Source organism: Schistocerca cancellata, chromosome 1 (assembly GCF_023864275.1).
Source record: "Schistocerca cancellata isolate TAMUIC-IGC-003103 chromosome 1, iqSchCanc2.1, whole genome shotgun sequence".
Lineage (NCBI taxonomy): Eukaryota > Metazoa > Arthropoda > Insecta > Orthoptera > Acrididae > Schistocerca > Schistocerca cancellata.
In genome coordinates, this window is record NC_064626.1 from 251,575,129 (window position 1) to 251,598,203 (window position 23,075).

The 23,075-nt window shown below is 39.8% G+C and overlaps 3 protein-coding genes across 3 annotated transcripts in view; all 3 read left to right on the forward strand.

Annotated features, from left to right (window-relative positions):
- Positions 1-7,983, forward strand: part of LOC126167655 (uncharacterized) — a 48,705-nt gene extending 40,722 nt beyond the window's left edge. The window contains exons 4-6 of the mRNA XM_049920496.1: positions 6,300-7,063; positions 7,153-7,910; positions 7,952-7,983. Of these exons, the coding sequence (XP_049776453.1) occupies positions 6,300-7,063; positions 7,153-7,910; positions 7,952-7,983 (1,554 nt within the window). The remainder of the gene's footprint in view (positions 1-6,299; positions 7,064-7,152; positions 7,911-7,951) is intronic.
- A 9-nt stretch (positions 7,984-7,992) lies between these two features.
- Positions 7,993-10,123, forward strand: LOC126158955 (uncharacterized). The gene is made up of 3 exons (XM_049916481.1): positions 7,993-8,510; positions 8,586-8,749; positions 10,042-10,123. The coding sequence occupies exons 1-3, from the start codon at positions 8,039-8,041 to the stop codon at positions 10,093-10,095; spliced, it is 690 nt and encodes a 229-aa protein (XP_049772438.1). The 5' UTR covers positions 7,993-8,038; the 3' UTR covers positions 10,096-10,123.
- Positions 10,124-16,684: 6,561 nt separating this feature from the next.
- LOC126167810 (DNA-dependent protein kinase catalytic subunit-like) overlaps positions 16,685-23,075 on the forward strand; it is a 540,256-nt gene continuing 533,865 nt past the window's right edge. Inside the window, exon 1 of the mRNA XM_049920510.1 lies at positions 16,685-16,807. The gene's annotated coding sequence lies outside the window, so the exon portion shown is untranslated. The remainder of the gene's footprint in view (positions 16,808-23,075) is intronic.

The window sequence follows — 23,075 nt, forward strand, 5'->3', positions numbered from 1 at the left end:
TTGAGAAATCAGTAAAGGAAACAAAAGAAAAGTTTAGAGTATGTATTGAAATCCATGGAAGAGAAATAAAAACTTTGAGGTTCGCCGATGACATTGTAATTCTGTCAAGGACAGCAACGGACTTAGAAGAGCAGTTGAACGGAATTGACAGTGTCTTGAAAGGAGGATATAAGATGAACATCAACAAAAGCAACACGAGGATAATGGAATGTAGTCGAATTAAGTCGGGTGATGCTGAGGGAATTAGATTAGGAAATGAGACACTTAAAGTAGTAAAGGAGTTTTGCTATCTGGGGAGCAAAATAACTCATGATGGTCGAAGTAGAGAGGATATAAAATGTAGACTGTCAATGGCAAGGAAAGCGTTATCGAGTATAGATTTAAGTGTCAGGAAGTCGTTTCTGAAAGTATTTGTATGGAGTGTAGCCATGCATGGAAGTGCAACATGGACGATAAATAGTTTGGACAAGAAGAGAATAGAAGCTTTCGAAATGTGGTGCTACAGAAGAATGCTGAAGATTAGATGGGTAGATCACATAACTAATGAGGAGGTATTGAATAGTATTGGGGAAAAGAGGAGTTTGTGGCACAACTTGACAAAAAGAAGGGACTGGTTGGTAGGACAATTTCTGAGGCATCAAGGGATCACAAATTTAGCATTGGAGGTCAGCGTGAAGGGTAAAAATCATAGAGGGAGACCAAGAGATTAATACACTAAGCAGATTCAGAAGAATGTATTTTGCAGTAAGTACTGGGAGATGAAGAACCTTGCACAGGTTAGAGTAGCATAGAGCTGCAGCACACCAGTCTCAGGACTGAAGACCACAACACTGACAACAACAGCTACACAGACCCTAATGCTTTACACGTTAACTATTAGATTACAAAACAAATTTAATTTTTCGACACTAATGGCAAATCCAGTTCTGTGTTTGTTCGTTTGTATTTAGTTATTAGTTCGTGCACCGAAATCTCTATTTCATTTTCATTAATTACGCTTTCCTATAACTTCGCGTATTAATACCGAACGTGGTTTTTTTTCCTATTTATTTGCTGCACATTCAAGTCATTAGATCGTAAAACGACAGTTTAATTTTAATTTTGAATGCATCTCTGTAAAAGTCGTATTAATTTTAATGTATGACATGTTCACTTCAATTTTTAGATTTAACACAACTTTTTGTTTTCATTCTCAACGGTATCGTGTAAAAGAACATATTAAAAGTGAACATATAACAAAAGTCCGTTGTCTCCAACATGCTCTGCTGAATTTTTAGGCCATAAAAGAAAAGTTATTTTCCTTGTGTTCGTTTCTGTTTTCTTTCGACAGAAGAAATGTGTTAACACAATCTAGTTTAAAGTTTGTTTTATCCGCTGCCATACACCAAGTACAGTTCATGAACCATATTCCATTTTTATTGAGTGCAACTAGACCACTGACGCGTCCTTCAGAACAACGAATGGCAGAGTACGGAAACAGCTCACAGTGCTCCCACCCAAAACGGCAGTTGTGAAGTGATTGGGTATTAGTTGTTATTAATAACATATTTTTGGGGGAGGGCATATAATGTGGCGTGCCTAGCTTTTTGCAGTGATGTGTAGATGTAAACCTGATTGAAAATGCTACATAACAATATTGGGGTCTAGTGCAGCAGGGGATACAACCCGTCGGCTTTGAACAATGACGTCATTCCTTAGTCATAGATCGTAATGTCTTCACTTCGAGGCATAGATAATAAAGCAGTTCTGTGTTCTAATAAGCACTATCATTAAAATAATTGAATGTAAATCTAAAAGCGATCGCTTGATATTGGGTGCATCATTAAACGTGTGACTTAATTAACTTAATTATTTGTTTTTTATTCGGCCGGTACTTAATATTTTTCGTACCGATATGTGTATTTCCGTGTTGCGAAGTAACGAATGGGATACTATTAGTGTCCAAGCCACAGTAGCTGATAAGAGTTTTTTGGCTTTTTAAAAAAAAAAATCTCACGAGATAGAATGAACTGATCCTACTTTATTAAGCAACCAATAAAAAAAAACGAAACTGAAACGTAACAGCAAAAGCGAAAATGGTAAACCGCAAATGGAATAGATTAGCCATGCATAACACCCACCCACCTCCCCAGGAGTCGGAACTCGCGCACCCATTAGAATATACACATGCGTCAGTACCTAATAAGAGTTTTTTCGCTTTAAAAAAAAAAAAAAATCTCACGAGATAGAATAAACTGATCCTACTTCATTAAGCAATCAGTAAAGAAACGAAACTAAAACATAACAGTTTCGTTTCTTTACTGATTGCTTAATGAAGTAGCATCAGTTTATTCTATTTCGTGAGATTTTTTTTTAAAAAAGCGAAAAAACTCTTATTACGTACTGAAGGGAGCTGGAACACTAAGAAGAATCGCTTCTCGGCTTTTGACAAGATATTGCTTAATAAAGTAGCATCAGTTTATTCTATCTCATGAGATTTTTTTTTTAAAGCCAAAAAACACTTATTAGGTACTGAAGGGAGCTGCTTAAGAAAGTAGGATCAGTTTATTCTATCTCGTGAGATTTTTTTTTTTATGTCAAAAAACACTTATTACGTACTGAAGGGAGCTAGAACATTAAGAAGAATCGCTTCTCGGCTTTTGACAAGATATTGCTTAATAAAGTAGGATCAGTTTATTCTATCTCGTGAGATTTTTTTTTTAAAAAAGTCAAAAAACACTTATGCTTCTGACAAGATCATTGTTTATCTCTCTCGCATTCCTTTGTTTCTCAACATTCTCCTCAGCTCTTTCATCTCTGTAATACATGCTCTCTGGCGACTTGTGACGTCATTGTTCAAAGCCGACGGGTTGTATGCGAGTACTGACTTGACCCGGGGTCTAGCCATCTCCCCTCCACAGTGTCTGAGCGCTGTAGCTAGCGACCAATAAGGAGCCACCAGACGACTACCAATGAAAAAGTGCTGTGCATCAGGCGCGCGCGCGCGAAATTTTGTGTTATCCACAACTCATTACTCACTATTGTGTTTGTATGTGTATGCGTTTCCTGCGTCAACGTGTCCTCCGTACTGTATTTTCGAAATGATTTCGTTCGAAGATAGTGTTGCGGACGAGCGAAAGGCTGAAGTATTTGTAAGTACCATATTTAGTATGAATTTTCTGCACTTAATGTTTTTTTTAAGCGTTGAAATTCATTGCTTTCAATGATAATGCAGTCGGCGAACGAAAGGCAGAGTGAAATAGTTAGTACTATTTCTCAAGTGGGCGTATTCTCTGCTTGCTTTTTGAAGCTATTAATCCAGACTGCTCACTTGACAGTTATTGGCAACTTGGTAATGTTGGCTACTTAAGATTATAGAATTACGGGGATCAAATAAGACATGAAAGATAGGGTATTGGTAGGGTAAAAATAAAATAAGCACGATCGGGTAAAAATAGCTATTATTAGAGTAAATTATGGAAGGAAATAAGGTGAAGGTACAGCCAACTTGTTTACCTGATCAGAAATCGGGTCAACAGAAACATCCGATCTCACGCGTCGGCTTTGACTCGTGACGTAAGCGTGTTGTGGTGTGTGACGTCATTACGGCGCGGAGTTTGGTTTGTGATTTTGGCGTGTTTGTAGATGTCGTGTTGTTTGTTGTGCCCTCTGGTGGTGTGTTCATGGTTTTCGTTTGTTTGGTGTGTTGGGGTCAGTTTGCTGTTGCTCAGTGGTGAGTGCTGCGTGCGTGATTTTGAAGCAGAATTTGTATTAGTGAGTTAACGGTTTTGTGTGATGGTTAATGTAATGATGATTGCTGTACGTCGGGTGAGTTTGTTATTAAGTGTATTCGGTTGTGGTTTTTTGTGGTAAGTTCCCTTTTTTTGTTTTTGGCGTATGTGTTGTGTATTGGGTATAGGGAAGTGTTTCATTGAGATTTGTGGCTGTGAAGGTTGGTATTGGTATTTGTATTGGGAGATGTGTTTGAGTTCATAGGTCATGGGTAGTGGTCGATCCTAAGTTATGGGATTGGTAGCTGCTGTTGAGCTATATAGTTGGAGGGAAGTGTTCAATCTCAATGTTTGGTGGAGTATGTTGATTTTTGTAATGGGAGATGGGATCGGGAGTTGCTGTTGAGCTATATAGGTCAAGGGAAGTGTTCGATCCCAATTTATGGGATCGGGAGCTGCTGTAGATATATGTAGGTGAAGGGAAGTGTTTTTTCGCAATGTTTTGCGGTGTATTTTGATTTTTGTATTGGGGGATGGGATCGGGAGATGCTGTTGAGCTATATACGTCAAGGGAAGTGTTCGATCCCAATTTATGGGATCAGGAGCTACTGTAGATCTATATAGGTCAAGGGAAGTGTCTGATTCCGGATAAGAATGTGTTTTGTGGTATTTGGTGAGTTTTGTGATGTCGATTTTTTCGTCGTTTTGCGTGGTTTTGTATGGCGGTCGGTGGCTAAATTTGTGTATATTTAGTTTCTCCCCACCCAAAAACCCCCAATTTCCCACGCTTGTCCCGTTAGTCATTAGGCTTTTTGTGAAACCTGTGTGTGTGTTGTTTTTCTATGTATTTTCGTGTTTATGATACGTATGCGATGTTTTTATATCCGCCATATTGGAATTGTCGTTTATGGTCGTTTCCGCCATATTTGTGACGTCATGGGTCAAAGCCGACGGGTAGGATCGGACGCTTCTGTATTTCCCAGAAGTCATCATTTAAAAATCTTGTTGTGGACTCCAGTAATTTAAATGGCGTGATATTAAGCAGGAGATTTAATAACTGTATGAAACAGCGCGCGCAAATCGTAATATAAAACAGCGGTATACCTATTTTGACAGATTTTCATTTCTCGGTACTGGAAAATTACCATTTAATACATGTTTCTGTACGAATTTGGTTTTTATGTTTCTTGTTACCCACAGACTTTTAATGATCCTTTAAAAGAAGGCTTTTTTCGTAGGCCATTTTTTCTTTATGTTTCACATATATGTGAAACATGTATATGTGTAAGAAGTTTCAGAATCAGCTAAAACTTATTAACATTGTGTACTGGAATTATAAAACACATTTGTATACTAAACTGTGAGTTGTTTTTTCCATTGATTGGAAAGGTGGAGGAAAAGTGGAGTGAACAGAAGGCAATCATATCTTGAGCAGCTGACTGCGTCCTAAGTTCAGATTAATTACAAATAGTGTTTGCTTTTTTAAAAAAAATTAGTAACTTTTACTCTCTGTATTTCAATTTGGAAATCATTAGACTGTCAGTAATGTTGAATGCCTAGAAATTACATTAAACTGCAACCTTTAAGAGAAAGACACAGAGTATGCTGTGGTAGTTTAAAATTAATGCCAGGTGTAAATAAAAGCTGTTACTCAACTGCAATTTAAACATACCACTGGTATCTGAGAGTAATACTAAAAAGTTCTGAATACACAAAGATCTGAATATACTTGCTTGGCTGAGTTTGTTCAGGTACTACAGAAAGCATATTTACCAGCGAAAAGTTTTGCCAGTAAGGATTGGTTTCTAGATTTTACCAAACACCCAGCTCTAATCACCCAGAAACTTCAGAAATTTTAAATTATCTATAGGAGCACACCAATATGTCCATTTGTCTTTCCCTTAAAAACATTTCCCTTAAGATTTGGAATTGGAACTATCAGACTGAAATGTCTAGAAAAATTTGTTTAGGCCAAAACTATTAGTTTAAATACTGTTTGTAACATTAATGGACATAGTTAATATTTCCTCTGTATAAAAATCTACCCTTTTCCTCATACTGTTTATAACATTAATGGACATAGTTAATATTTCCTCTATATAAAAATCTACCCTTTTCCTCAAAACTTATACTAAATTAATTTGTTTGACATAGATATGTCTAACAGACCATTATATGAATTCTTTTTATCTTGCCTCATACTTTTATTGTCCTGTCACCTGTGTAGGTACTTTCTTCAATTTAGTCTCTAGGTCTTTTTTTGTGCCCCTCTCAAGTATTTTTTCTTTTTTCAGTGAAATGTTTGTGTGAATATGAAACATTTTTAACCATGTTCTGATGAGTACAAAAGCTTTTCACCCAAATTTTCGAAAGTTTAAATATTATTTTGTTTTTACCCCTCCCTACCCAAGGTAAAATGTGTACTTATTGGTGGTTTTTATGAAATTGTGGTCTGGTCTACCATGTGTCTACATACCTGCTGCACTTCTTATATCAAATGTATGTTACTGTAGGGAGGAAAATTCTGAAATAATTTAAATGAAGCCAAGTACAGAAGTGATAGTAATACATGCTCTTCTCTCTTAACAGGAAATTCTCCCACAGTGGAAAACACGTGTGTTGGAGCTGCACAGAAATGATTGTAATGTGCAAGAAATTAAATCTTTAAACATCCTTGTTGATGTTAAAACAAGGGAGGAGTTTGGACAGTGGTTGGCACAGTTTGAAAACATAACAAAAACCACTTATACAATAAGGTGCACTGAACCTGCATCAGGAAAATATGTTGTTTTCAAACAAAGGCTGGTCTGTCACCACAATACTCACAGTATAAAAGTTCATGGTTCAGTGCAAAGGGCAACAAAAAACACTAACTGTCCATCAAAAATGACAGTGACAATTCACACTGTGCATAATAGATACAGAGGTAAGTCTGTAGAGAAAGCAGTGCTCTACAAGGAAATGCCGTGTGAGGTTAACTTGGTGTTGGGTCATAACCACAGTGTTGAGAGTGCTGCTGCTTTAAGATTTAGGCAACCATCAAGTGAGGTCAAAGAAAAATTAATATCCCTGTTTGAAAGAGGTCATTCACCAGCCACTGCTCTTGAGTCAATAAAGGTTGAAATTCAGCTGAATTGTCCAGATTACCCTTTAGTCCTTGCAGACAGAAGCAGGTGTCCTGATTACAACTTTTGCCACTATTTGTTCAACAAAGTTTTTAAGAAAAAGTATGGGCCAACAGACTTCAACAAAGAAGGAAAGCAGCTGTTACAACAGAGGTTAGAGGAATACAACAGCGAAGTTGGAGCTGTGTGTGCCAAGATGATTCAGAAAGATGATGATTATATAGTATGGTAAGAGTATATTTACAAATTTGTAGTCTGATGAAAACTTTATGCATATACATTTAGCTACTATTAATATTTGTATAATTGTTTTTCAGCATTTGCTCACCACTGATGCAAAAAGTCCATACTCACGTAAAAGCTGCTTCCAAACTTGTATTTATGGATTCCACTGGTTCTCTGGATCATGATAGCAGCAGAGTGTTCGTTTTACTTACTCACAGTGAGTGTGGAGGTTTACCACTAGGAGTTCTGATTATGTCTTCAGAAAGCTGCGGAGTTATAGAAATGGGACTAGAGTTGCTGAAAGAGATAGTGGGGGAAAATATTTTTGGGGGAAACATCAATGGCCCAAGTGTATTTCTGACTGACGACAGCCAGTCAGAACAAAATGCAATTAGAAGGTGCTTCCCAAACACAAAAACTTTGTTGTGTATATTCCATGTCCTGCAGGCAGTGTGGCGCTGGCTTCTCAAAACAAAAAATGCTATACCACAGCAAAAACAGTGCGAGTTCTTCCAGAATTTCAAAAAAATAATGTTTGCGCAAACAAAAAATGAAGCAGTGGTAAACTATAATGTAACAAGAGCGAACATCGGTGAAAATCATCAAAATTTATTGAAATACTTGGAAGGGTATTGGGATAGGAGAGAACTGTGGACCCTTTCACATCGGCGAGGTATGCTTATAGAAGGGCACAACACAAATAATATAAGTGAGGCCTTTATGAGAATTTTAAAGGACAGGATTTTTGAGAGGGTGTGTGCCTTCAATGTGGTTCAGATGGTGGACTTTTTTCTCACAAAGGTGAATTTGTATTTTCAGAGGAGACTTCTTGATGCTGCTAATGGAGCAAGTCCTAAGTCTTTCTGTAGGCATATAAAGGCTCCTTCACAGGAGATTCTAGCAAAAATCAGACAAATCAATGAGGATGTTCTGCTCGTTCCCAGTGAAGAAAGGCAGAATCATTATTACATTGTTAATATGGCTGTTCTTGTTTGCACTTGTTGCCAAGGCAATACAGGGAAGATCTGCAAACATATAGACTGGGGCAGTACTGTTTTACCATCAGGAAACTACAGGGAGGTGACTGATAGTGACAGTACACGTAGACTGTATTATTTTATTGCTACAAATGAGGAGCCTCCTGAAGGGTGGCTAGAGCCTCTGTATTGCTCTCAGAATGCAGGGGCTTCAAGTTCTTCGGAACGTTTGGAGCAAATGGACACAGGTTTGCTCTGTGAAAGCCAAGAAGAGATGCCAGAGACACTTCGCATGGAGACAGTTCCAGACAAAAGAAATAATGATTTAATCGATGAGATAAAAGCTCGTCTCATAGATTTTTCAAATAAATCCCCTGAGGAAATGAGGAAAGGCCTTGAAGTCATGTGCGAAAAATTGAGAAAGCTTAAAACGCCATCTGCATGTGCATCTTATTTGGCAAATTTTGGTGAAGGTAAGTAAAACATACTTTTATATAAATGTTATGTCAAGTAATTCAATATTGTATGAATTCTAATTTTTGTTACAGGAAAATCTAGAAAAAATCGTGGTAACTATATTCCCGTTCAGCCCACTGCAATAAGCAGAAGAAAAAACAAGTTGGCAGGTCGCAGATGTCATCCGGGGGGAAGACAAAGACCACACTCTAAGCAAAGCAAGGAATTTGTAAAGACAGTAGAAATTTCTGAAATGGTAAGTATTACATTTCTAAAGTCATGTAAGGCATTTTGAAATTTATCTAGCAACTTTCCTTTCCCCAAAGGGCATAGTAAGGAATAAAGTAATTATTATTTATTTAACATTTTTAAGTTTGAGGGAGCACTGCTGGACATACAGTGCTATTGGCTAACTTGCATAAATTTAATACTGTGTGCTAATGGTGGTGTAAAGACTGAAACAATCCACAAAAGAAATAAGAAATTGCAACTGAAAACTGCCTCCAGACTGACCTCACATCCAGTATTGATAAAGGTTATGGCATGCAAGTTTCTGGTACCATTTTTAAAATAATTCTTATTTTATCTGAAGGCAGCTCTGTTAGTATAATTAAAGAAAAAGAAAATACTTAATTATGATTTGATGTGACTGTTACGTGGAATAATTTGTATTTTTCATTGCTATTGAAAAAACTGAAGTCACTCCACACCTTGAACTTGGTGTGGATAATTCCATTACACAGCAAGCCAGCTGAATGATACACTGCAAATCAGTCATAAAGTGTTTACACATTCTGTTTCATTCGAAAAAAAAAAATTGATGTGTGTACAGGATGTTCCCTTCTGTGCAAGCAGCATTGCATATTCCCATTGGCTTGTGACTTTCTCATGCAAATGTGAATGTTCAAACATAGTTCCCAACACGTCTTGTTCCAAAGCAGTGGCATTAGTACATTATGGAATAATTGCTGATGGGTAAAAGTGCTCATATCTTGTGTTAACACAACTTCCTGATTGGCAGTTGCCTCAAGTTCCCCATTAGCTTAAAATCTCAGTCCTGACTATAACACCATCTAGGCAGAAAAACTATCTGGTATTATCACCCATATTAATATACTCACGTTCAAACTGTTTGCTAATCTTGTTTAGATGTTAGGTTATTAACATCATGGCATTTCGTTTCTTTGGTCCAGTATGTCTTGCATGTACAGTAAAATTCTCATTACATGACATCTAAATTGTAACAATTAACTAGGCCTATATTTTTTATTATTAGTTATCTAAGTGTTTTTTTAAGGTGTGGCATATACATATTATGACTTTAAGTAGCTAATTACAATATAAAGATGTAAATACACACAAATGTGGAGCCGCTTTGAGTTTCATTCCATCATTGAATATTTCGACACAGAAATGGATAAGAAAAGCCATGTTACATTAACATTTTTCCCCAACATTAACCCAGTATTAGTGCAACAAACTTAGTAATCCATAATTTAGAAATAAAGGTTTTCAGTAATGTTAATGTGGATTTTAATTTCTTTTCAGGCTACCTTTCCATCACCAGCTACGCAATCATCCCAGTCAGCTTCAGACTTTTGAAGAAGGTGCGCGACTATTTACTGCAGCGTAGTGTGTAGGATTTTCTTAATCTGAGATCCAACATAATGGAACTATTAAGGGAATGATTGTAGTATTAAGTTTTTTCTTAAAGCTCAGGCCTAGCCTGACTGCTGAAATATATTAAGTTTTTTTGTTGTAGCTCGGGTCTGACCCGATTATTCCCGGCGGCGTCAGGGATTTTCTCTGCCTCGTGATGACTGGGTGTTATGCAATGTCCTTAGGTTAGTTAGGTTTAATTAGTTCTAAGTTCTAGGGGACTGATGACCATAGATGTTAAGTCCCATAGTGCTCAGAGTCATCTTCTAATCCGATTATTGAAATAAGTTTTTTCTTAAAGCTCAGACCAAACTTACTATTGAAATATAGAAGTTCTTCTTTAAATTGGGATATCCCAACAATGTGGATACTTATTGTGTATGTTGCACAAGTTTCTGGGAAATGTGAATTATCTTTTCTTAAAATGTAAACTACATTTTATATTCTGCATAAGACTTTTTTTTATTTACATCTGTTCCTTCAGGTTACATGTAGCTTATTTAATTTGTCATATTATGTCTGCTTTCTGAAGTTGTTCTGTCAGCTGACAGTGAAAAATGTTTCCTGCATTTTAATATATATTGGCAATAATAAACTGTAATATTGGCAGGAACGAACTGTTATTTTATTAATTGGTATTAAAACTTTATTTTAGAAGATTAAGTGAAGATATTTTGCAATGTTAATATAAGCATCACATTTAAACAGGAATTATGAACAGATTGCCCCCATTTACACCAAGGTTGGCATATAGGAATTGCTTATGATGATAGCTTCCTCTGGCATGTAGAGTCTAAACAAAAATTTTCCATCTCAAATAAACTAAAAGGGAAGTAAATTATTTTTTTGCTGGTAGAACACACTTTCAGGCAACCATCCTAAACTAAACAAAAAATGCATTAATGTTGTAAAAAACTTAATTTTTTCATTAAATGCCAAGCCAACTAGTCAGACTGCATGTCTTCATATCACAGTTTGTGACTTTAACATTCTGAAAATGAAAGGACATTGAATCTCTTTAAACTTTTATTTGAATAGCAGATAGAAAGCTGAACAAGGTAAGTGTACTCTCCATGAATGTTTATGTCCAGCTTTTGGTGACGCAATGTTCTGCTTCTCGTAAGTGAAGACAAAGGGGAAAAGCAAATGAGTGTGGAAAAATTGTGAAATATGTGAGAAAGTAATAAGACAGAATCAGGGACCATAGAGACCTATGCTTGTGTGGTAAACAACCTGCAGATGAGGGTTGGCATGAGTAGGTGGATGAAAGCCAGATTCTTGTAATTTAACTGTGTGTTTCAAATCACTGCCTAGTCTACAGAGAGCTATTAACTGGACAGGAGAGAGTAAAGATTTGTTTAATTTTGTATATGTATTAATGTCCAACTCCATGCATCGATGACAAAGAATAAGAATATAAATATAGCACTGGCACACATTTACTAAATTCAAGAAACCAATTTAAGAAAGGTATTGACTATAATGATTACAATTTGTACACAACTGCCACAAAACAACACTGACAGTAAAACACAATTTGGGGTTATTCACATTACAGCATTTTAAAAAAATGATACTGTATTGCTATACAGACTGTTGTGTTATTTAAACTAATTGGGATTTCATGTAATGTACTGTAGTGTTTCTGCCCTAGCCCATACCAAGCTCACTTAGACCAAGATGTCTGGTGCTCTTAAAACCCCACTCAGTGCTGCCTTCAAATTGCCAGCAAGCTTATACATACATCTCTCACTGCCATTTGACTAGTGGAGTTATGTTCAACTTTAGTGATATTACCATCAACAAAAATGCAAAATGAAAAATGTTGAGAATGCAATCATATGTCCAAATTAATTTGTGATGTGTTGCACATCACTACAATCTATAATGCAAAGTAATCCCTGGAACATATTACTAACGAACTGGCAGGCTATTTAGTTCACAAGATAGCCCTTTAGGACTTCAGCATAGTAAAATTTTGTTGTAATTGCTCTTTTCATAAAGAATGCCTATTAAGGACTAAAAACTGAACCATGTAATGTCTAAGTAACTTTGATTTTCTAATTTTGCACTTACACACACACACACACACACACACACACACACACACACACACACACACACACACACACACAGAGAGAGAGAGAGAGAGAGAGAGAGAGAGAGAGAGAGAGAGAGAGAGAGAGAGAGAGGCACACCACACATTTTCGGATTGCATGCTGTTTGTGTGATCCATATCTGAGGGGGGGGGGGGGGGGTCATGCTTATCCACCACTGCCAGATATCAGCTTTCAGGTAAGTGACGCACTGTATTTCCTTTATGTATATACATATACAATCTTCAGTCATTATCTTGTGACATTAAGGTGTGCAGGAAACAACAGTATGTATCAGGAAAGAAACTGGAATGAGTTACAACAGGACAGGTATACCAGCTTGCCCAGGAAAATGCATTAAGCATAACTAATATTATATCAGCTTCACTTTTAAGACTTATGCCTTACAACATTAAGTCTCGGTCATTGTCTTCCTAATGAAACTCCTCCATCACACTTGTCAAACAGGGTGCTTCAAGTTGTTGAGATCTCACTTCAAAAAAACTTAGTAAAACATTTATCATAACCTAAATAGGTGTGTGTCACTCAGGGGACCATATTATACAAAGTCTTTTTCTTCATGAATGTTTCCCACAAACTATCATGCATGGAGGATAAATTCCATTCACTAACGATGGTACTAAGTAATCCCAAATAAAAATCCAAGCCAGCTGACAGAGAAATCAAATAAATGTCTCAAAGATGGTTAAAATTCATCTCACAAAGACAAAGTGGCCCTAAACATAAAGAAAACTAACTGTATGAACTTCCATTCAAATAAAAACCATAGTGAGGTTTGACTAATAGTTAACAAAGATCGATTAAAACATGAGAATAAATTTGTGGGCATTAATGTGTTGCCAGCTGGAACAAGGAGAACATGTTAACATTTTAGCAGAGCACATGTTACACTACTCTGGGAGTTCTGGAAGTGATCTACTTTGCAAATAAACATTCAAACATCAGTTATGTGATATTTTAGGATACCAGTGCTTGGAATGTATAGATTGTCTTCAAGGCATACACAAACAGAAAAAAGCATTATTGCCCACAGAAAAATCTTTAACTGTATGGAGTAATACTAGACAAATTTTTCCAGATAGATGTAATTTTTAAATCTGAGACAATATGTGGAACAAGCAACTGAAAGTATATTTCCACATTTTCTGTTGTTCTTAAAATTATATGTAGTATAATACAGTTAAAACAAATATTAGGGCCCATTTTTAGATTCAAAGTTGAGGTAAAAGTAGAAAGTGGAAGACAAAAGATGGACAGATGTAAAACCTCCATATCATTTAACAGCAATGGGGGTATAAAAAAAGCTGACACCCAACACCTCAATCTGTACTGCACACTCAGTCTGGCATATTTATTTTTAAATCTGAAAGTTGTTACCATTTGAAAAGTCTTACCCTATTTTGTTTTGCTATGATCCAAGGTAACTGGTGTTATCATAACACGTTTCTTTACACTTAAACTAATTTAGTAAAATTCTTTAATTAGTATAAAAATAACACAAGTAAGACTTTTGGGCCCGTATGAATGTAGTTTTATGAGCTTAGCCTGAACTATTACATGAACACATGTTATTTTCTGATTCGACTAAAAAAAATGTATTGAAGGTAAGTACATTCTATGCTTCTTTATAATGATTCCATCACAACACGCCTATAGTAAGCATATTTTACTGTGCCTTAAAAGCCTTTGAGGTCTGGTACTGGCAATTTACCTAACATATCATGGCTGACTGTGCTACATTCAACTTCTATTGGGGCAAACAGATATATTAACAAACTGGAAGATTAATACATTTGTTAACGTGTCCATGTTTCATCCTACGTGCATGAAAATGATGTACAGTCCTAGAAACAATTAAAGAGGAAAGAGTCAGTTAAATAGTAACATTTAATACTGTAAAAAGGTCATGAAACAGCAATACACTAATTAGATTGGTTTGGCTTTCTTTATCTACAGAAACTTAAGGCTGCTGCCATGGAATCATTTTTTAGCAAAATTGGGATAAAATGTATTTTTTATATTCTACTCGTTTTTATCCAGGATAATGCCCCAAAAATCCCCATGGGTACTGTTGCATACTTACATATGTTGACCTCTTATACATATGTTGTGTGTGCTTTGGAAAAAATTTTTTTTGTGTAATTGAGTTCCTACTCAAGTTTGAGAAAAAAAAAATCAAGTTCATAAATGTACGAGTAATTCACCAAAATACTGGTCAGCAGCTGTGAAACTCTCTGTATGGTTTTATTGAGCCTTGGTCAGTCTTTTCTGAAGAGATTACTTTTGCACAGTAAAAAGTTGAGTCATAAGATCAAAACATCTGCAATACAAACGCAACTTCGAAAAATACTTTTTTAAATAGGCACCTAAAAAAAAGAAAGTAAATTTAAGAAAACTTTGACCATATTTCATAAATGTCTGACAATAGAAAGATGTTCTTATAGATCCAGATGTCTTGGTTTTCTCATAATAAACCAGCTCATAACTCTGTGCCATAATGACGTGTCACACCACAACACCCTTATGTTGCGAGTCAAGACGCACAGGTGGGATCGGACGCTTCCATTAACCTCTAGTTTCTTACAGTTTTCGATTTTCTGTAATTAGGCTGACATTCCTGATTATGGCACATGTTGTTACATAGTACTGATGAATATGTGGTTGTCCACAGGTATTTCAAATACTCATTTACAGTGCAGTAGCCCAAATATTAGTAAATAAATTTGTTGTATATCTTCGACCAAATGTGTGGGAATCATTTACACCAATAATGTTCTGTGGCATCCTTTGCACTCTTATAGACTCGAAACTAGTAATCTATGTGTAATTTAAAAAATAAACACGTACCATTTAATTAATATTTCTCTGCGGACACATAAATTTTAAAAATTAATAAAAATACCGCAATAATTTGATTTCATGCGCTAGACATGGCTTGTGAAAGCCAGCAACGACTGTGGAAACAATGGCTTTGTTTATAAATAACTGCTACCACACGATTTTTACTTTTATTTATATTTTTCGCGACGCGTTTAAATAATTCTCATTTTGAAGTGCATTGTTCTGTATACTATGCCATTTTTTCGTGGTGTTTGTGTGGGGTTCTGGTTCTTCTGTTGTCCTTAAATTCTTCTGTTGTCCTTAAATTCTTCTGTGGTCCAATTTTCTGAGCACAATACAGGCATACGTAAAAAAATAAGAAACGCATATATATGGTTACAATCGAAAACACCACGAAAAAATGGCACAGGATGGTGAAGAATGCAATTGAAAATGGTTATTATTTAGCACAACGCTTCGTGCAAAATATAAAGAACAGAAAAAATTGTGACTGGTAGCTCAGTTATTTATAAACAAACTCTTAGCGCAACAAAATTTGTGATTTGTCACGTTTTCTTAAGTTGACAGTTTTATTGTTCTATAGTAGAATGATTATTATATTTCACTGTGTTAATACAAAATCATAAGTAAATTACATTCAAGGTTTATAGTAACAACCACACCAAAAGCTTTACGTTCTACGCGATAAATCGACAGTTCTCCGATTTTACGGCGGATAATCATCACTAAGGCACAACATATTCGTACTTGTTGTTCATAAAGAAGCACGTACAATTTCCGCGAAGAAATATAACTTTCACAGACAAAAAACAAGTTTTCACAACTAAATATAAATATCCACGCCTTTGTATGTACTTTCCTACTAGGCTACAACAAACATCAACATCAGCTGTTCCCAGCCCGGCAATACAGCTTTTATAAGGCGCTATGTGATTGGATACTCGGTTTCGCCCACTTCTGAACACTCATTGGTCGCTAGCTTGGAGCTCTTACGGAATGGAGGGGGTATGGCTAGACCCCGGGTCAAGTCAGGAGTTGCCGGGTTGTATCCCCTGCTGCACTAGTCCCCAATATTGCAGAGAACGAATTAAAAAAAAAAAGTCAGAGTCATCACGTAGCAAAATATTATGGTACTTTGAGCTGTAGAGTTTAGTTTTGAAATGAATAATGCGCCAAGAACTGCTTCCTCATTTGTATTCCTTATCTGGATAGAACTGATAAAACATTTGCTCCAGATACAGCTCTCAGGTCCTTTCAACAACACGCCGCTGGACTGCACATGGTCACGTGATGCCCCACCACGCACGAAATTCCACACACAAATGCGGCGAAAAGCGTTTGAGCAGAGCAAGCTCCAAGCACGGGCTGCCTATGTCATCGTAGCTGCACGTGCGCAGTACAGCCTGTTGTCTGACGCTGGAGCATCACCAATGTTGTGACTACTTCAATTTAGTTGCTCGCCACTAATTGGTCAGCTATAGAGAAGTATCTGCAGAAGCTAAGATCTTTGAAACGTAGTCACTGACGTGAGAGTTGTTGTTTTGTGATAACTGTGTACGATGTGATGGCGGGTGAATTGGAAAGGGCGTTATTGCGTTTGAAGGATTGTTCCGACAGAAAGTTTTCAAAAGAAGTCCCCTCAGTTATAAGGACTGTGGGTGAATACTTCGATGAAGAGCTAACAAAAGCTGACTTGGGTATGTGATGACAGTTCTGTTGTTTTGATTTACAACCGATAGGCTATGTGAAAGTTATTTGCTGCACATAAGATTAAAGTGTTTCTTTAAATATATTGCATAATATCGAAATAAATAATTGTACTTTTATTGTAAGTTGAGTGACAATTTACGGAGGCGGATTCCTTGTCGTGTTATCTTTGTGTTATGTTGCTAAAACGTAAACTTTTACCTCATTGCCATTATTATCATTATAGTAAAAAGTAACATCTGTTGTGCTCTCGGACGTGGTTAATTGAGTTTCAGTGGTGATGTCGAGATACCAGATACTTCGAGCTCATCTTAACTGGCAATTTTAAGTTCCATCTGTGCAAGTGGTTGGATTCGCCGTTATGTATTGAGTTACAGTCACCGTTTGTTGTTGTGAATACTGCCCTGACAGGGTCGCGATATTCCTTGCTAAAAGATGTAGTGAAGTGTCCATTCATGCATTTTCAGTCACACTCCCTACATCCCATCAAAATCGTAGAAACTTCTGTTGTGCAGTACTTGGGAAGAGTTACTTAGTCTGCTAAGCCATAAATTTTTCGTAGCTTATGTTTCACTGGTGGAATTATTTATTGCATGACCTTTCACACGTTACGTATTGAACCCCCCCGCCCTCCCCCCGCCAACGAAATCTTTGTTGTGGCGGCAGACTGATCTGTAGCGCAGTCCGAGGTGTACGTTAGGTTGCCAGGTGACAAGTTGCTTGTGAGCTGGCGAAGCCAAAGAATGTAGAACCTGGAAATCCTATTGTGGTAACAAATAGACCGATATCAAAGCCTAATGTTTACATCCGAGACATATTTTAAGAAGTCGATGGGTGTGGGATCTTGCTATACGTAACTTTCAACGAAACTTCAGTTGTTCAGTGCACAGAAAGTGTTATTTAGTGCGCCTATCCTTGCATATTTTTTCTATTGTATGTGCAATGTTGGAATTGTTTGTTGCATAACCTTCTGTAATTCAATACTTTTGTTACAATCATTGAATATCCCCGGTAAATTTACTTGTTTCCCACGTTAAAATTTACATTTTAGCACCTTCTTGCAGCACTGAATGGAGTTGCAGATTTTTTTCCCCCCCCCTCTGAACTCCGAGTGTTAATCTCGGAAGAAGCACTGAATGTTAATTTTACGCCCTAACACAGTGCAATTTATTACTTCATTGGTTGTCGATGTGCCTTGTTTTGTGTAGGCATTGAGAGACTGAACTTTTAATGTATTCTTCGCCCAGTTCATTAGTTCATAAATGCAGAAGTTTTTCCAGCAGTTTCTGTCTAATCCATGGCTTTTTTTTTTTTTTGACACCGTTCCCATAATCTTCCAATAATTCTCGATGGGATTGTGACCAGAGCTATTCTCAAGCAATTTTGTACAGGGAAAGTTTTACCTTGAGATGTAGAAATACTTAATTGTTAAGTATTGTGCTTGATACAGACATCGAAAAAATGCAGCTGGAAACATCCTCAAACTTGTCTTGTTGTGGTCATATTCTTTCTTTCAAGGATGCTGATTTACTTATTTGCACTGACTGTGCCATTTCTGAAGTCCATGTGACATGCTCCAAGGGTAGAAATACATCCCCAGATGATCTGTCATGCTGGATGTTTGTTTGTTTGTCTGCTTTACACATGAAGAAACAAAATTCTTCATCTGGTCTGTGATGCATGAACTTTTTGCCATTGGAGCCTCATTTGAACAGATTACTCTGTTACATATCTCTGGTGTCGGTATCACATTTGCTTTTATCCTTTTTAGCCACTATTATCACATTGTTTTTGTCAGTAAAGTAGGTCAGCAGGCAGTGATTCCAGCTTTCAGCAGTCTGTTTCTAACAGTTCTGCTGGTTACTAAGATGTCACAAATTTCTTCCCAGTATTGCTTTTCAGCTGATGATGGGGGAAGATACACCAGAGAAAGTCTTTTCAGTATCTTGTCATGTTTGACAGACTTCCTTTACCTACTTCTTCTTCTCTCACGATCAACATTCCCATTCTCCCTTCATTTTTTCAGTAGTGTCGAAATTGTTGACTGGTTATAACCTACATTAGGAGCTATATCTTTTTTTCAAATACATAAAGTATGTACATCTGAAGCGTCTTTGTCTTCAAAATGATATATCCGGGCCGTGGCTGCCCTCAATACAAATCTTTTGCATACTTTTCTTGGGCTGAGACCAACTGATGCATAAGCAAGTGTAACATATTTTTTCTTTGCCATTAATCCTACTGAACTGACCATTTTACTTCTATGTGCCAACACAAAATGATTTAATGTTGCTACACTGTAGGTGACAATATGTAACCAAGGATTTAGCAACAATAGAGAGTTTGGATATTGGTGGCTGAATGGTGATAGGAAGTGAAACATTAAAGACAAGAATAAGTAACTGATTTAACAATGGACTAGTATAATCTGAAGCAAACAGCCCCCAAAGACAAATTGTGAAGTAATAAGTGGTGAGTCAGTAAGTGTAAACAAAACATTCCAACCCCCCTGCGGGTTCGGGGGTTAGAATAGGCCCGCGGTATTCCTGCCTGTCGTAAGAGGCGACTAAAAGGAGTCTCACATGTTTTGGCCTTATGTGATGGTCCCCTCTCGGGTTTGACCTCCATCTTTCTAAATTATTCCGAAGAGCGAGCCAATTGGGGAAGGGCGCCTTACATGGTGCACTGTATCCGTCGTGCAATTAGACCTTTAGCCGGCTTTCACGTCGTTGCAATGGTGTCCCGCTCGTTTTCGATCTTTAGGGCGGGGATACGTCCCTGGGTGCGATTACCACGCTGCCCTCTGCAGTGTTTCTTTTAACTGCGACGACGACCTTGGACAGTTTTGCACCTAAGATCTAGCACGGTAGCCAGTCCGTTGTGGTGGGGCCGCCATGTACCCTCTTGGTTGTAGCCCCCTGACAACACAGGGATCGCTCTACTGATGCCTGCGCCGTTAAATCCCCATGTATGCCAAGGAGTAGATGCCTATCCTCCTGGGGTATCAGGACTCCCGGCAACGGCCATCCTGCCAGGTGGCCTTTGCTGTGGCTGGGTGGCGCCCGTGGGGAGGGCCCTTGGTCGGAGTAGGTGGCATCAGGGCGGATGACCCGCAATGAAGCGTGGTACAACATCTCTCGCTGGCGGCCAGCCACCAGCAGTCTCTAAGCGTTCTCGGGCTCAATTTAATGCTCAGAAGTACGATCCGAAAACGTTCCCCTCCCTGGCCACGCCGTGGGAAGAGCGTAAGTCCCAGGATGGAGGTAACAGTTATTCGCCCCGATTCTTAGTTTGCACGAGAGCTGATGGGGAGTCTTTTCTCTCCACAAAGCCTCAGTTCTTCGTCGAGCATTTAGAGGACAAGTTTGGGGAGGTGGAGGGCTTGTCTAAAATGCGCTCTGGCTCAGTACTGATACAAACGGCATCCTCCGCCCAGTCACGCAGGTTACTTGCTTGTGACAAGTTGGGGGATGTTAACGTTACTATTACTCCACATAAGAGTTTAAATATGGTCCAGGGTGTTATTTTCCATAGGGACCTCCTTTTGCAGTCTGATGACGAGCTGCGCGCCAACTTAGAACGTAGAGGTGTTCATTTCGTCCGGCGAGTTCATCGGGGTCCGAGGGACAATCAGGTTGGTACCGGTGCCTTCATCTTGGCCTTCGAGGGTGATACGTTACCGGAAAAGGTCAAGGTGATGGTCTACCGATGTGACGTCAAGCCCTATATCCCTCCCCTGATGCGGTGCTGGAAGTTCGGCCATATGTCTTCCCGCTGCACTTCCAGCCTCACATGTCGAGATTGCGGACGCCCATCTCATCCCGATACTCCATGTGCCCCGCCTCCCATCTGCGTCAACTGCGGGGAGCACCATTCACCTTGCTCGCCAGACTGCAGAATATTCCAGAAAGAGCGCAAAATCATGGAATATAAGACCCTGGACCGACTGACTTATACTGAGGCCAAACGGAAATACGACCGATTACATCCAGTGCGAATGACAACTTCCTACGCCGCTGCTACAACACCTGTGCTAGCCCCATCAGTTTCGCGTCTTCCGGCCGGATCGACGAGTGGTACAACTCCTCCTGCCCCCTTGCCAGTGGGGGGCTCTACCCACCGGGTTGCTCCTGTGCCACCTACCTCAGGAGCAACACCATCCCCCCCTTCGGGGACGTCGGTCCCCGCTTCTAAGCCGGAGAAGTGTCCAACTTCTTCGGCTTCTCACTCTCGCAAGGGGTCCCTTGGGTCCCTCCCTTCCCAGGTTTCCACCGGCGGGAAGGCTGACGATAGACAGTGGCGTAAGTGCCCACAATCTGCAGGTCGAAGGGCTTCCCGATCCTCCTCAGTCCCGGAGACTGAATCGGTGAAGCCCTCCCAGCCAGTTAAACCCAAGGAGCAGCGTGAGAAATCAAAGAAGAGCAGCTCTAAGCCCAAGGAACGCGCGGTGGTAGCCACCCCATCGCTACGTTCTAGCTTTGCGTCTGAGGACGAGGTGGAGATTCTGGCGTCCGCTGAGGACCTCGATCTCGCCGGTCCCTCAGACGCCGTGAATAGCAATAGCACTAGCACGGGTGCTCAATCGGAGGCAGCAGGTGACCCAGCGGCGTAATCTGCCGTCCCAGTCCCGGCACGCCTTTCTCAGCCATGGACAAAACCATCCTCCAGTGGAACTGCAGCGGTTTCTTCCACCATCTAGCTGAGCTCCGCCAACTTATCAGCCTTCACCCTTTCCTCTGCATTGCTCTGCAGGAAACTTGGTTTCCAGCAATGCGCACCCCCGCCCTCCGTGGCTATCGGGGTTATTATAAGAACCGAGCAGCTTATGAAAGGGTGTCTGGTGGCGTCTGCATCTATGTCCTTAACTCTCTTCACAGCGAGTCTGTCCCTCTACAAACAGCTTTAGAGGCTGTCGCTGTTAGGGTGTGGACGCCGCAGGCTCTTACCGTCTGCAGTCTTTACCTTCCACCGGAGGTTGATGTCGCGCAGCATGTCCTGGCTGCGCTGATAGCCCAATTGCCGCCACCTTTCTTATTACTGGGCGACTTTAACGCCCATAACCCTCTGTGGGGTGGGTCAGTGGCAACAGGTCGAGGCGCCACCGTTGAGCATTTCTTGTCGCAGCTCGATCTCTCGATTTTGAATGATGGTGCCTCCACACACTTCAGTGTGGCGCATGGCACCTACTCCGCCATTGACCTTTCAATCTGTAGCCCTAGCCTCTTCTCATCTGTCCACTGGAGTGTGCATGACGACCTGTGTGGTAGTGACCACTTTCCGATTTTTCTGTCACTACCACAGCGTCACTCTTCTGGGCGCCCTAGCAAAGGGGCTATGAATAAGGCTGACTGGGACTTGTTCTCCTCCACTGCCGCTATTGAGCCTCTCTCAACTGATGCCATTGATGCGGTGGTTAACTCGGTCACCGCCGGCATCGTCACTGCCGCCGAGTCTGCCATTCCCCGTTCTTCTGGGTCCCCTCGGCGGAGGGCTGTGCCTTGGTGGTCGCCTGAGATCGCTGAAGCAATTAAAGATCGCCGGCGGGCGCTCCAGCGTCACAAGCGACATCCCTCCATGGACCACCTTATCGCCTTCAAACGGCTGCGTGCGCGGGCCCACCTCCTTATCCGCCAAGGCAAGAAGGAGTGCTGGGAGCGGTATGTGTCCACCATTGGACTCCCTGTCACTCCATCGCAGGTCTGGGCCAAGATTCGACGGGTCTTCGGCTATCGGACCCCTGCCAGCGTCCCTGCGCTCTCACTGAATGGAGCAGTTTGTACTGACTCCGACGTCATTGCAAACCGCTTAGCAGAGCATTTTGCTATGAGTTCCGCTTCTGCGAATTACCCCCAGGCCTTCCGCTCCATTAAAGAGCGGATGGAACGTCGGAGCCTTTCTTTTCGCACCAACGCTTCTGAACCCTACAACGCTCCATTCAGTGAGTGGGAATTTCAGAGTGCCCTTGCCGCTTGCCCTGATACCGCTCCCGGGCCAGATCGCATCCACTGTCAGATGCTGAAACACCTTTCAGTGGACTGCAAGCGACGCCTCCTCGACCTTTACAACCGTCTCTGGGTCGAGGGTGAGTTTCCGTCGCAATGGCGGGAAAGTATTGTCATCCCCATTTTGAAACCTGGAACGAACCCTCTGGAGGTGGACAGCTACCGTCCCATTAGTCTCACCAACGTTCTTTGCAAGTTGCTTGAACGGATGGTGAGCCGGCGCTTAAATTGGGTGCTGGAGTCTCGGGGCCTTCTG

Excerpts from the sequence above, each read along its gene's own strand:
- LOC126158955 (XM_049916481.1), top strand. The coding sequence starts at position 8,039 with ATGGCTGTTCTTGTTTGCACTTGTTGCCAAGGCAATACAGGGAAGATC. Across the intron at positions 8,511-8,585 it reads TTTGGCAAATTTTGGTGAAG|GAAAATCTAGAAAAAATCGT; the intron begins GTAAGTAAAACA and ends TTTTTGTTACAG. Across the intron at positions 8,750-10,041 it reads CAGTAGAAATTTCTGAAATG|GCTACCTTTCCATCACCAGC; the intron begins GTAAGTATTACA and ends ATTTCTTTTCAG.